Below are 15046 nucleotides of genomic sequence, written 5' to 3' on the forward strand. Positions count from 1 at the left end.
CTAAACATCCACATAATCGCAATGGAACAAAACAACTTTTGACTCGAATTCTTGAAAATTTTCTACTAATTGTAGAAAGAAAAAAAAACAAATCTCTTCTTACTTCTTCTTACCCAATTCCCATTGCTCCACAGATATGGAAGCTCTTCTGCGACGACATTCAGAAAGCGAAGCAAGAGGTGTTGGACGAAATGGAGGAGTATTCTTCGATGACTCCTTATTACTCGGGCAGGGCACTGAATTTGCGCACGAAGGGCGCCCGGATACAATTGACGAGGGAGATCCTCGAGCACGCGCTCTGGATGCCCTATTGCGGCCTGCGCTACGAGGCCTTCCATCAGCAGGAGCTGCTGCAAAAATCGATCGAGGATTTCGTGGCCGATTTATACGCGAAATGGATATACGACGTCGGTGACAATCCCCGGGTGAAGCTGGATCGTTTCCTCATGCGCCGTTGCAACATCACCGAGGGCCTCCTCAGGTGCAACATAGACCCCTCCATTTTGACTTTGTGCCGCGAGGCATCCTATTGGATCGCCTTGAAATTCGTCATCCCTGTCCACGTGCAGATCGTTTTCGACAAATGGGAGACGCTTAATTTCGTCTTCGAGAGCGTTATCGCAGTTATTATCGGTTACAATAAGGTGATCAAAGGTTAGTTTCCCAATTTTATCTTATATATATAGAGAGAGAGATATACGTAGAACATCGTTTTCATACTGGAATTAAAAACGATCCATCTAACTATACCTTTTCCTCTCGTTCGATAAACGGGAGATGCTTAATTTCGTGTTGGAGAAATCGATACACGCAGTGATAAAGTGATCGAAAGTTAGTCTGCCAATTTTATCTTTATTTTTATTTTTATACAACGTCGAGATACATCGAACTTTTCCTTCGAAAAATCGGATTGTTTCTCGTCAGCCATGTCGAATCGGGTCCCTCTTATTTAAAAAATCGTTTCCACCAGATTTAAGAGAATTTTAAAGCGAACGAATAGTTGAAAAGCGCGCGTTATTTGAAAAACAAAAAAACCGTTTCCATGCTGCGCGGAATTTTAAAATAATCTGTGAAATTGTAATCGTGGGAGAACGAGCAGCTTGGAAAAAGCGCGCGTTATTTGAAAAATTCCCTCCCAACGCTATCCCGGAATATTTTAAAATGATCGAAATTGTAATCGCAATACAGTAGCGCGTTCGGATAATCGGGTTTCCAAACGGGTGTGCAAATGCACACGCACGCATATTTATATACATGTACATATCCCTATATTTTTCCAGCTCTGTCGAAAGTAGAACGCGAACTGTTCCGCGAACTAATTCGCCAACTAGACAGGAAGATCAATCCAGGCTTAAACAAGCTGACATGGAACACGGAATACGTGGACGCGTACATCGAGGATTGCTTTAACGAAACGGCAAATGTACGCTCCCTCCTCCCTCTCTCTTTCTCCCCTCCTCTCGCCCCAACTTGACCGGTTGGATATAGGTTGGAGGAGGCGGCTGATACGGCGGTGGAGAAATTTATGCGCCGAGCTCTATCCCCCGGCTCTGTCCCGCTGCGAAATTAAATTTTCCGCCCGAGCCAAGTGGGACGTCTGTCCGCGGATCCTTTGTTTGTTTAATTAAGCAAGAGGGCGCGGAATAACAATAGCGGATATCCGGTTTGGCCGCCGCAAAGCGGCCTGAACGTTGCGTTAAGGGAAGAAGGAATTCTTGGCCGGGCGGGACAAAGCGTGGGATATTGTAAGGTGTTACTTTGCGTGGAGTAAACGAAGCGTGTCGATGCTCGCTCCGTTCTCCTTCTTCTTCTTCTTCTTATTGTTACGTGTGTTTGTGTGCAGCTTCAAGAGTTCATCGACACGTACAGGATGTCGAACGAGCAGATACTGAGACTCAGCGAGACCATCTGCGACACGCCGATGATCGTTATAAGACCGAACTACACGTACATGTTGGACGAGTTGCAGGCGGATTTGGTGAAGTGCAGGTATGAGATCCGGTTTCTTCTTTCGGTTTGGATTCTGGGGATTTTCCGCTTCCAGGGACGAGACATTCGCAAAGGTGTCGAACGTGCACAGAACCATCTTCGACTACGTGATGCTCATTTTCGACGGGTTCAAGGGTGTGATCGAGGACGTGAGTTTGTTATTTGATCCTCGTGGAAGGAGATTATTATTAATTTATATTGGAATTGGAATATTATGATTGTTACGAAAGAAAATTATGATTTCGAGGAAAGTATTTTGAGGGAGCAGCGGTAGGAATAATGGTAACGAGTAACCAGTTGGGCGTTATACGCTTCTTTTAAATATAAGAGTTGATTTAGAAAGCTAGGTCCGCTAGGAATGAATTATATCTGGTTATTTCACTTCCATAAATATCATAATAGAATTCAAGTTACAATTTTGTATTACGCTATTACTGTAAGATACACGTTTTTATTAACGTCATTCCGTCCCCCTCGAGACGAAATGATATTTTTAAAAAAATCAATCTCGACCGTAAATTACCATACAGAATGGAATATCTCCATGTAAATTTTTACGAACAACGTAAAATGTCCCCTTCGATTCTCCAAAATTCGCAATATATATTTAGCCATTCTTTCATAAAAAAAAGCGTTTTATTAAAAATATCCGAGGAGGGAACATCCTCGAACGCTGTGATAATAACAACGAGACTCGACTTTCACATCCCCTTACGATTTCATTCTCGCTCAACTCGCGGAACAGCTCGTTTCTGCGTTGAATACGACGACAAACGGCGGCTATCCGCCTGGTAAAATCCCCCCACGTTATCCCTTCGGGCTATACGCCGCAATTTTTGCGCCATTCCAATCCGGAAACGGAAGACTAGGCCGATATGTCGCTGCCCGAGTGCCGGAAGGAACCCGTGTATTCGTTAATTCTTACGTACAGCCGGGATAGTTTAACATTTGAAATAATTTATTAATCATAAATTAAAAAATAATATTCATTTTTCTTTTGAGATGTCGTTCGATAATTGTTAGAAAGAAATATTTGCATTCTGATAACGACAATATTACGAACAAACAACGAGAGTAAAATGAATGAAGATGTAACGAAATACTTTGACGACTAGCAAAGAATTAAATAAATATTTAAGGAATTAGGATGACGAGGATTGACGATGATTTATTAACAAAAATATGTGGCGTTTGACGACAGAGTTTGGAAGAGTGGAAAGGGTATTTAAGCAGAATAGACGTGGTGATAGGCGAAGTTTTCAAAATGTGTTTAATCGAATCCTTTAACGCCATGCACCTTGCTCTTCACGGGGATGGCACGGCACCCCCATCGCCCCTCATCCTGGTGCACGTAGAGCTTATCGAGAACAAGGTAACGACGATTCAAAAAAATCTCACTTACGTCACTTACATCTCGTTACAACTAAACTTTCGTTGGTTTCGTTCATTCGAATAAGGGTAAATAAAGAATAAGAATCGTTGTAGATAAGCTTCATGCCAAATTTATCGGAAATCGCGATGGAAATCTCGATGATCTTCGACAATCTCTTGGAACCTTTGAAGAACGTGATGAGATTGACGGACAAATTCAAGATGGACTTCCAGGTGCCGCCATTTTGGAAATTGTACGAGAAGGATCCAGAATTGCTCGACCTTCAACAGAAGTTAAACGATGGTTGATTCATCTTTTAATCTACCTCTCCCTGTGCATTTATGACAATCCTCCCTTATACGTAAAATCTCCCTTCGATGTTATTTCGCAGAGGTGAATTTCTGCTTCATCCAAATGCAAACCTACTTGAAAACCTGGGAACCGTTTCACGAAGTTTGGGAAATGAACAGAGAGATGTTTCTTCAGAGGTATTTGAAATTGTTGATTAACGGTGGAGAAAAATAAAATTAATCCGATATTGGTTAATTTAAGGTACGAAAAGTTGAAGCCAACCGCGGATACCTTCGATTCAGATATCAGCAGGTATACGATGATCGCGAACAATGTTCAGATACAGGATACGGTGACATCCGTGCACTTCCTCGACGTGAACGCCGATCGATTGAAGGGCGCCATCATCGAAGAGTGCTCGGTCTGGCAACAGAAATTAATTGGCGTTTTGTTCCGTCAAACGCTAAATATGGTGAACCATGTCTATCACTACATCGCCGAGAATTCGAAGAAGTGAGTATTATATATGAGATAGATTGCAACGGATTGAAATAATTTTCTACGTATCCTCCTTAATTTGATGTTGAGAAATATAGAAGCTGGACACGTTTATTTGCTCATTGAATATCTAAAGCCTGGATAAATAATCGATGTGTAAACATCTTTGAACAATTTATTAATTTATTACGTTCACATTCGTTGGCAGAATATCGAAAGAGCCGACGGATCTGATCAGCATGCAACAAGCGATGCAATTGTTCGATAAGCTGATGGCCGATATTCCTCACGAAGAAGAGGAATTCCCGAAGATCCAGGACCAATTCCAACTATTGGGTAAATTAGACGTTAATTAAACGACCTGCGTGTTTCTTCGATCGTTATTCGTCCATCCCTTTTTGTCCCAGAAAAGTACGAGGTTACGTTGACGTTCGACTTCAAGCGGAAATTTTACGATATACAGCCTTCCTGGGCCGCCTATCTCGTCCTCTTGGATGAATGCGATTTCATGTTGAAAGAGAAACAGGCAAGCGTTTGGGAATTTTGAAGAATTCAAATTAACCACTTATTGGTTAACCCTTTAACTTGCGGGTGTGATTTTTGTATAGCATTGATATTAAAATAAAATAAACGCAATAGGTAAGTCTTTTAGAATAGAATATCACTCAAGTGATATAATTTAAAGTTTGAATGCATATTACACTTATTTTCATTTTATTTTTCTTATCGTTGATTATAAAATGCATACTTTGCCTTTGCTCGGTGTGCTTTTATTTTTATCCTAGTATAAGATACAGTGAAAAGTTTAGTTTCATTTTGATTGCTACTCGAGTCTCTTTCAAAGTATACTTTTGTGAACTTTTCCTAATATGGATAAGCCTTCTACTTCTTCTCCAGTTCCTCAAGAAAGAGACGCGTTGACGAATATTGAAGTTTTAGTTTATAAATTTTAAAATTTTGAGATTTACGTAATACTTTTTTATCTTGTAATTTATAAAATAATTGGAATTCATTTTTTTTTATTGATCAATTGTTGCTAAAAGTACCCGCAGTTAAATGGTTAAAAGAAATTCCTTTTTATTCGAATAACGAATTATTTAATGTGATCACGATACATGTTAATAAGTTAAATTATATAGAATGGATCTGTAATACGATGTTATCCAATATTTATTATCATTCTTTTCCTTTTTCTTTTTCTTTTTAGGCGGAATTCAAGCAGATGCTGATGCAAGATGTGGTAACGTTCGAAATAGACGTGCAAGAGCTGGTTCAAAGATTCTGGGAATTCGGACCGTTCACGTCCTTGTGGGTGATACAAGGTATACCCCGTACACACCGACCACTGTTAACCTAATCGATTAATATCGACGAGATATTTAGACGCTCTCAGTTGGCTGGCCTCCCTCGAACGAGACTTCGTGAATCTGAAAGCGAGGGAGAGCAAGCTGAAGACGCAGCTTTTGGTGTTCGAAATCAGTCAGCCGGATTCGCCCGAGCTGATACAATTGGAACAGGTAAATAAATGTCGAATCTGATCGATCGGCGTACGTACCATCTCGAAGAGCTCGTTTCCTTTCAGGATATGAAAGCTATCCAACTGGTGTGGGACATCACGAACGAGTGGAACGAAGCTTGGCAGGTGTACAAAACTGCGAATTTCTGGGAGATCGAGATGGAACAGATGGAGACCACAGCGAATGTCCTGTTCAGAAAGTTGAATCGTCTGAGCAGAGAGTTGAAGGACAAGAATTGGGAGATCGTCGAGCACTCGAGGTATTATCGTTCCATCTTTTTTTTTTTTTTTACGAGAAAACAATAATTTTGTATCGATCATTTTTCGTCGATCAAGAAATTTAAGGAGAGGGAATAATTTTTTCGTTTCTTTTCTTCAGAACGAACGTGGACAAGTTCAGGCGCACCCTTCCATTGATCACCGATCTGAAAAATCCGGCGATGAGGCCTCGCCATTGGCAGAGGGTCAAGGAGACCGTGGATCGCGATTTCGATGAGCAGTCGCCGGAATTCACTCTGGACGCCATCACCGAGATGGAGTTCCAGAATTTCGCCGAACAGATCAGCGATATATCCAACTCTGCGACCATGGAATTGGCCATAGAGATTGTGAGTGATTATTCGATCGTTCAAACTTGTTATTCATTACGTGCCAAAACCAGATGGCCGGGTCGATGAGAGAGAGAGAGAATTTTCTCCCATTTCAGGGGTTGAAAAATATCACCGAAGTTTGGCAGAAGATGCCTTTGGAAATGATCCCTTACAAGGATCTAGGTATATACAGAATAAAGACCACGGACGAAATAGTGCAAACATTGGAGGAGCATCAAGTTCAATTATCGGCCATGAAGGCGACCAGGTTTCTTTTGAATTTTTCAAATCGAGATCTCTCTCGGAAGGTTAAGATGGTCTCACGTAAGCACGGTTCCCAGATTCGTCGAGCCGTTCGCGAAAGAAGTGGATTACTGGGAGCGGACCCTTTCGACCATAGGGGAGGTCTTGGAAATAACTCTGATGATTCAGCGAGGCTACATGTACATGGACAACATATTCACCACGGAAGACATCAGGAAACAGCTCCCCAAGGAGACGGACGATTACGACAAACTGACGAAAATGTGGATCGAGATTACGTCACGGATGGCCTCCATCGGTCTGGCCATGAGAGCCACTCACGAGCCGCGTATGTGTCTTTTTTCTTCTTTTTCAAAATTTTTCAAAAAGCGGATACTTTGAATGGGAAACAGTTTTGGGAAATTCGGGGTAGATTTGGTAATTTTAATCAAGAAGAATCTCTAATTTAATTTAAATTAAATAATCGTTTCTAAATTTTGCAAACGCTTTCCTTTCCATCGAATTAATTTTTTAAAATTTTGAATTCTAAAGATTTTAATTCTCAGTTTCTCAAAAAAAAAAAAAAAAATAGTCTTGTCTCGTTTGTAATACTGCTCCTCCGAACCGTTCGTTTTCGTTTCAAAAATGCAATTTTTTCGAAAGGAGAAAAGTGCAAATAAAAATTTCAAAACGAGAAAAAAAAATAAGTGTGCGTTAGGTTGTAATTCAAGGGAATGTACGACGTTGGCTCGACGTGAAAAAGAAAAAGGGAAGGCGGTGAAAAATAATGTAAATCCGGTCTGCCGGAAGCATTTGCATTTTTTTCTTCCTCCACCCAATTTCCCTTCTTTCTTTCTTTTCCTTTTCTTCCTTCTCGCTCCAGCCGGCCTGTTCGAGCTTCTGAATAAAATCAGCCGCGAACTCGAGACGATGCAACGAGCCCTGGAACAATATCTGGAGACGAAACGACACGTGTTCCCGAGATTCTACTTCATTTCGAACGAGGATCTGCTCGAGATCCTGGCCAACGCGAGGAAACCGGAATTGATACAAGTGCACATCAAAAAACTGTTCGAGAATATTAAATTCCTCACTTTGAGCAAGGTGAGTTCGCGAGTATCGTTCAAAGGTATCAAGTTTTTAATTGTAAAATTACAAGAAAAGAAGAAAAAGAATCTACGATAAAAAATTGATTTTCGGTAATACGAATGATCCATATTCTGTTGATTCGAAATGATTTTAATGTCGCCTCGAATGATCTCACAGTCCGTTACCGGGAAACAGTTGGCCACAGCGATGAATTCCGGCGAAGGGGAGTTCGTCGATTTTAACGAGCCCGTTGTTCTGGAGGGGCAGGTGGAGAGGTGGCTCTGCGAGATTGGTAAAATGTTTTTCTTCTCCAAATAATTCATGAATGAAATGACTTAACTTTTTCGAGAAAGATATCGAACGAAAAACTTACAATGTAACATTGTAAGTTTATTCAAAATGCCAAAACTAAAGAATGACCGTTAAAATCAGTAGTGTGTAAAAGTGGAAATTTTATCCCTGAAAATATCGACTACTTTATCATATTTTTCTTTTATTAAAAGTAAATCGACAATATTTAAAATTAACCATTAAACAATTTTATCACTTGCGTTTGCAAAATTCTATCACGTAAACGTAAACTTCCAGTCAATCTCCAAACTTCCAGTTTATCCTCCAAACACAAACGAACTTCTACTGTAACACTTAAAAATGTTAAGATCGCAAAAGAGCGAAATAAAAAGAGAATCGGCTAAACACTCAACGTCCTTACCCCATCCATTAGAAAATCATATTTGACCCAGTACGAGTGCGTTCAACGATGGAAAAAATGATTATCCTCCGCGTTTCATTCGCGCTTTTATCCGGCCGTTTTCGAGCTTCCATCCGGCAACAATTTTTCACGCGGAGAGACACAATTTACGCCGGGCGGGAAGCATTCCGACGGCGCGGAACACGGTCGGTTAAGGCTAGATCGGAATTACCGACCGAGAGAAACCGGTATAATTAAACTATACTTAAACGAAAGGAGGATTGCATAAGAATATTTTTAATTAACACTGGAATGCTGAAACTCGTAACAATAGTAGTAACAAAAAATGATCCTTAATAATAATAATAATAATTAAAATTACAACAAATTTTCTCAACAAGTGTACATAATAAATGACGATGATACAATTGTGATTAATACAAATCAATTTCTCAGAGAAAGCGATGAGGATAAGTTTACGCGAGATACTGAAGCAATGTCGAACAGCGCTTCGAAAAATGATCCAGAAACGCGACAAGTGGGTGAAGGAGTGGCCTGGCCAACCCGGGATCACGTCCACCCAGATCCAGTGGACGACCGACTGCACCCGTACCCTATTGCACTGCAAGTGAGCCTCGCGCTTTATTCCATCGTGGAAATTTAGACGACGTTGCGAGTTACAATTATCTGACAGAGAGAGCGCCATTGGAAAGTGGATGAAACAGAGAGAGAGAGAGATAAGGCTTCGAAGGCCTGCACCCCATGTTGGAGAGGGTTGGTCCGCGAATAGAGGGACACGGTTACTCTAATAAGGGAGAATTTTGCATATTCCGGCTACGGCGCTGCGATCCACAACGGCCACAACGGCCATCCCTTTCTCCCTCGTTTGCATATACCAGCCGTACCGCGAATAATTTAACCCACGCCACGGAGAAAATCCCGAGACCCCTCTCTGTCCCATGCCAGAGGGTAGGTGGTCCTGGCGTGGCCTGGGTTCGACTCTCCCTGAAAGAAATAAAGGGATACAGAGGTGTCGGACAAAGGGGATGATTATATATATCCCCTAGCGCTCGAGAGGGGAAAAAAATTTCGTGTTATGAGGCTTTGTACGATGGAACGGGGTTAAATGTGGAAAGTGATACCGGCTGATGAGGATAATTAATGACTCTTCTTTTTTTTTCTTTCTTTCTTTCTTTTTCGGGATAGGGAATGGCTTTTTGTTCTTGCGAATGGTTTTTGAACGAATGAAACTCAGTCTTGATTAAAAGTATGCGGTCACTGTGATGTGGAAAGTGGGGAGAAAGGAGGGAATCGATGGAGGGGTTCTTCAAAGAATTCTTTCCACTTTGATATATGTACCTTTTAATGCAGCGTTTCCTAATTCTTCTTTATCGAGTTCACATTTCAAACTCCCCCAAGATTTTAATACCTTTTTCCTGAAGAAAAGAAAGTATAATATAATTTAATATGACTTGATATAAAACAGATTAAATTAAATAAAGAACTGCTTGAAATAATTGTAGGAATGTTTACAGAAAATAAGCCTTTATTGAATCCTAGATGGCGTCGTTGAGTTATTATAAGTCGTTACGACGTTCTAATATTAACTAATCGACTCTCAAAACATGTTCAATTTTTAAATTAGGAAACGTTGCTTTTTCAAACAATGGAAAAAAAGAACGTTCCCAAACAAACAGATTAAAACGAAAATTTAAAGGCTAGTGGACTCGAGGAAGCCGTTGAAGAAGCTACGAAGACGACAGAATCAGGCGTTGAGCAGATACTCGGAGGCGATCAGGAGCGATTTGAGCCATCTGGACCGATTGAAGTTTAAAGCGATCGTGGTGCTCGAGATCCACGCGAGGGACGTTATCGAGAAGATGTATCGTGCGAGTGAGTGATCTCTCGGCTTATCGTAACTTTCGCCACATTTTTCAATCCTCCCTTCCTTCCTTGCCACGAACAACAAATTATTCCGGACCCTTTGCTATTGGTTGCATTATGACGTTTAGAATAACACGGTCCTCTGTCTGCCTCGTCCCTCGTAAATTCATCCGAATTCGAGCCGAAAATAGATGGCCTCGGATAGATTGGAGCTCGTATTATCCTTGCATCATCCTGGAAACAATTTGGCCCGCGCAAATATTGCTAAGCGAACAGGTGCAACGTTTGCAACGATAAATTCACGCGTCAACGATTCGTCCCTCCTCCCCAATTGGTGGGGGACCCTCCCCCAATTAATGCGATTCCGCGAATTAAACTTTAATAGACGCCGGATCGACCGATTCCTCCTCCCTCGTTTCATTTCAAAGTTTGGCAAACGAGGATTGAACACGGTACATTTTCCGTGAAAAAATGTATTTCGAGTCTCGTTTTTTTTCCTTTTTTTTTTTTTTTAGATTGCAAGGACGTGTCAGCGTTCGAGTGGCTGTCGCAGCTGAGATTCTACTGGGACAAGGATATCGACGATTGCATCGCTTGGCAGACGAACACGTTTTTCGTTTATGGTTACGAGTACCTTGGAAATACTGGACGATTAGTGATTACACCGCTCACCGATCGGTAAGATGGTTTTGGCGAGATGATTTAGAAAAAGTAGGGATGAAACACTACGTAGGAGATATATATAGGAAGGATGCATCTATCGAATTCCAATTTTAGTTTACTCGAATTTATTATAAAGAGAGAGAAAAAAAGGAATAAGATTTGAAATATAAAATAACAGCAAAATATTTTCGTTTCCTCGGCACTTGGAATAATGTTTAAATCGCGAAACGTCGAAATCGTAATCAACGTTAATCAACGGTTGTTGGAAGCTTGGCTGAGGGTGATCCTCGAAACTTCGCGAGGCAAATTTGTGGACGCTCGCGAAGAAACGCTCGAGAGAGAAATTTTCGAGCTGAGGGGAAAGGGAACATCAGCGGAGATTGTAATTAACGTTGATCAACGAGACTCTCGCAGGCGAGGCCTCTTTGAATCTTGATGTAACTTCATCAATTATGAGAGAAAACTCGGATGTCAGCGTTCGATCAACCGGCGCGACGCATTAAAAACGATTCGCCTTACTCAAAGAATTCGAGATCATCGTCGCAATTTTGTTAATTTTTAATTATATTATAGAAATGAAACTTTGTTTTGATTACGTTCGATTATTCTGACAGTATCGCACACTAATAATTTTACGATGTAATATAAAATGATTTAACTTGAGTGGAAATAACTCAACTGCACCATCTAGCGCTTCATTATCTCACCGACATCTATATATTTGAGTCTTAATGAAATCTAACCTCTTTGTAGATGGATAGAGGATCTTTATTAGAAATTTGCTTTATATTATTGATTCTTCGTCTCAAAATACAATAACACGCATGACACTTACATGATTTCAAATTTCAACAACGTAAACTCACCTCTTGTCAAATTGTGCAATAAACGACTTAAATTATAGAACGCAGTTACAAATCTCCCACGTGAAAGAATAGTTCTCGCGAGGAGGAAGATCAAAGGAAAGGAGGGAGGGATGGCGTCCAGGATATACGATACTTAACGCTGTTTATCGATTTAATCGCGATAAAAGGATTCCGCGCCGCTCTAATTTATGAACCGAGGGGCAGGTCGATTCTCGATAGATACATTTGTTCCCCGAGAATTTGTGTTGCGGAAAGAAGAACGCGACGCGCCCACCACGATTCCTCGTAGTAATACGTCGCGACCCACCCTTAAACCCCTCCCTTGAAAACGGATTAAACGGATAAGAATAGAATCGCACGCTCCTTCCTTCCCCAAGAAAAAAGAAACCTTTGAAAAATGCGATTGGGAATCTCTTTCTAATTTTCTTCTCTTCTTTTTTAAACGTGTGAGGAGAAATTGAAAAATTCATCGATTTCTTCGATTCAACTGGCGAGGAGAAATTAATAAACGATCCTTTAAGGACAGAACTCTGTCTTATGGATGTGTTATGGATTGTTGTAGATGTTACATAACGCTGACAACCGCCCTCCACTTGTATCGGGGAGGAAGTCCCAAGGGGCCGGCCGGTACTGGGAAAACCGAGACCGTGAAGGATCTTGGGAAAGCGCTTGGATTCAACGTGATCGTGCAGAACTGTTCCGAGGGGCTCGATTACAAAAGCATGGGCAGGTTATTCTCTGGCCTCTCGCAGACCGGAGCGTGGGGCTGCTTCGACGAATTTAACCGGTAAAAAGGAAGAAAGAGGAGATCCATTCCTCTCCTCTTCGACTCGTACAATATAATAGTGGATCATCCCTGGAAACTTTAAAATACGATCTCGCTCACTTTTCGAGAACAATATCTCATGATGATTTTTCCCAATCACTTGAACACTTGCTCGATTCAATGTTCGATTCGAGGAAGAGTGAAAAGAGGGATATTCCAGATTCTTAAGTATTCCATCCAATTTTATAAACGAATAAAATTCAATCGGCAGGATAAACATCGAGGTATTGTCGGTAGTGGCGCAGCAGATACTCTCCATACTCACCGCCCTCTCTCAGAAGATCGTCAGATTCGTGTTCGAAGGATCCGAAATAAAATTGGTGCACACCTGCGGCATCTTCATCACTATGAATCCAGGATACGCGGGTCGTACCGAGCTACCCGACAATCTGAAATCCATGTTCAGGCCGATCTCGATGATGGTGCCTGACAGCAGCATGATAGCCGAGATCAATTTGTTCTGCGAGGGATTCGAGGGGACCCGAATTCTCGCCAGAAAGGTTTCCATCTCGCACACGGTGCCTTGCATCGAGCTCGTATCGATCCCCCCATCTTCTTTTCCTCCCCCTTCCAGGTATTCACCCTGTACACGTTGGCCCAGCAACAATTAAGCAAACAGTATCACTACGACTTCGGCCTGAGAGGTATAGTCACGCTGACCAGATACGCCGGGAAGAAGAAGAGATTGTACCCGAATCTGCCTGACGAGGAGGTAAAATCCACCATCCACGCTCGTTCACGAAATTTTGCGCCATCTTGTGTTTACGCCACACCCCTCGAATACCCAAGTCGAGATTAAATTTCGTGGACTTGGACGTGGAGAGATGACGAATCCCTTTTTTTCGAGGTGATCATCCTCGCCATGAACGACATGAACATCGCCAAACTCACCTCGGACGACTTGCCCCTGTTCATCGGTATCACCAGCGACCTCTTCCCGGACATCGAGGTACCGACCGTTGATTACGAGGAAATAATCAGTTACATAACCAAGGAGGCCATCAAGCTGAAGCTGCAGGTAATCTCGAACCTCGTCGATCATCCTTTCTTCGATTTCCCTGCGAGAAAGAAAAGAACAAATATTCCTGTTAATTTCAAATATCGTCTCGATCGATGTAATCGGTCAGGCAACGTTGAATTAGCCGCGAACTAGGAGAACTTTGTTGCCCGGCCAACATTGTTTACAGCCTATCCCCCTGATACTGACGAAAGTTATCGAGCTGTTCGAGACGATGCACTCGAGGCACTCGACGATGATAGTCGGTGAATCGAACACGGCCAAGTCGGTCACGTGGAAAGTGCTGCAGAACACGATGACCAGCATGAAGAACGACAAGAAGCCCGGATACCAGACCGTCCACGTGTTCCCCATTAACCCGAAAGCGTTGAGCCTTGCCGAGCTTTACGGCGAGTACAATCTTGCGACCGGGGAGTGGCACGACGGCGTCATATCGTCCATCATGCGGAAGACCTGCTCCGGTTCGACTCCCCTCCATTTTCGATTTTTCCAAGTAGGATGTATATAAAGGGGACGTACGCGTGTGTACGAAGTGTCTCGTTACTTTTGACAGACGATACCCCTGACGTGAAATGGATCCTCTTTGACGGGCCCGTGGACGCTGACTGGATCGAGAATATGAACAGCGTGATGGACGATAACAAGGTGCGTGCTTTGTGACTCCTCTCCGTTGGAAACTTTTTTCTTTTTTTTTTTTTTTATTCCTTTCTTTGCTGCAACACGAAAATCCTATTCACGACGAAACGGAGGGAATATGACAAAAGTTGAAAGGAAAAGTTTCTTTTCCTCTGAAATGAAATTGCACGTTTGATCTTCGATCTCTTGCAATTAGCAACATCTTCTTGTCTTTCCTGGATCTATTATAAACTTGCTCGTTGTTTCTTAATGTTTTTTAATGCTTCCCCTAGGCTCTAAAAGAGTCTTAAGGGACTTACGTTTCCTTTCGATAAATTATCGAGCTATGTAATTTATTTACAAGGATAAATAATTCCTTGCCTCCAGGTTTTGACTCTCATAAATAACGACCGCATCACCATGCCCCACCAAGTCCTTCTGTTGTTCGAGGTCCAGGATCTGGCTGTAGCCTCCCCCGCTACGGTCTCGCGGGCTGGGATGGTTTACAACGATTACAAGGATCTCGGTTGGAGACCGTACATGAACAGCTGGATACAAAAATATCAAGCGAAACAGGAATTTTTCGAAGAAGTAAAATTTTTACCTCGAATTCGTTGGCATTGAAAAAAAATCTCTATATACGTACGAATATTAATAGATCTTTTCCTTTTCTTTTCGTGCCACGCAGATGAAGAAATTGTTCAATAGCCACGTGGACGCTACGCTAGAATTCAAACGGAAGAAATGCGAGGATCCTGTCCCAGTTCCCGAATTAAATTCCGTTCAATCTTTATGCAAGCTCATAGAAGTGCTCTGTATCCCCGAAAACGGGGTTGAATTCACGGGAGACATAGACATGTTCTCCAATATTTGCCGGATATGGTTCATCTTCTGG

At 41.9% G+C, this 15046-nt stretch overlaps 1 protein-coding gene across 1 annotated transcript in view; it reads left to right on the forward strand.

Moving 5' to 3' along the window:
- Positions 1-15046, forward strand: part of LOC107995585 (dynein axonemal heavy chain 2) — a 32764-nt gene that overhangs the window by 4882 nt on the left and 12836 nt on the right. Inside the window, exons 6-34 of the mRNA XM_062086199.1 lie at positions 135-654; positions 1281-1423; positions 1844-1989; positions 2045-2177; positions 3191-3361; positions 3475-3664; positions 3753-3849; positions 3914-4165; positions 4359-4486; positions 4558-4676; positions 5358-5472; positions 5516-5667; positions 5733-5926; positions 6046-6274; positions 6373-6524; positions 6598-6848; positions 7383-7615; positions 7784-7880; positions 8736-8907; positions 9997-10172; positions 10679-10841; positions 12255-12479; positions 12730-13018; positions 13093-13230; positions 13366-13536; positions 13706-13997; positions 14090-14181; positions 14539-14742; positions 14840-15045. Of these exons, the coding sequence (XP_061942183.1) occupies positions 135-654; positions 1281-1423; positions 1844-1989; positions 2045-2177; positions 3191-3361; positions 3475-3664; positions 3753-3849; positions 3914-4165; positions 4359-4486; positions 4558-4676; positions 5358-5472; positions 5516-5667; positions 5733-5926; positions 6046-6274; positions 6373-6524; positions 6598-6848; positions 7383-7615; positions 7784-7880; positions 8736-8907; positions 9997-10172; positions 10679-10841; positions 12255-12479; positions 12730-13018; positions 13093-13230; positions 13366-13536; positions 13706-13997; positions 14090-14181; positions 14539-14742; positions 14840-15045 (5450 nt within the window). The remainder of the gene's footprint in view (positions 1-134; positions 655-1280; positions 1424-1843; positions 1990-2044; positions 2178-3190; positions 3362-3474; positions 3665-3752; positions 3850-3913; positions 4166-4358; positions 4487-4557; positions 4677-5357; positions 5473-5515; positions 5668-5732; positions 5927-6045; positions 6275-6372; positions 6525-6597; positions 6849-7382; positions 7616-7783; positions 7881-8735; positions 8908-9996; positions 10173-10678; positions 10842-12254; positions 12480-12729; positions 13019-13092; positions 13231-13365; positions 13537-13705; positions 13998-14089; positions 14182-14538; positions 14743-14839; position 15046) is intronic.

Source organism: Apis cerana, linkage group LG15, assembly GCF_029169275.1.
Source record: "Apis cerana isolate GH-2021 linkage group LG15, AcerK_1.0, whole genome shotgun sequence".
NCBI lineage: Eukaryota > Metazoa > Arthropoda > Insecta > Hymenoptera > Apidae > Apis > Apis cerana.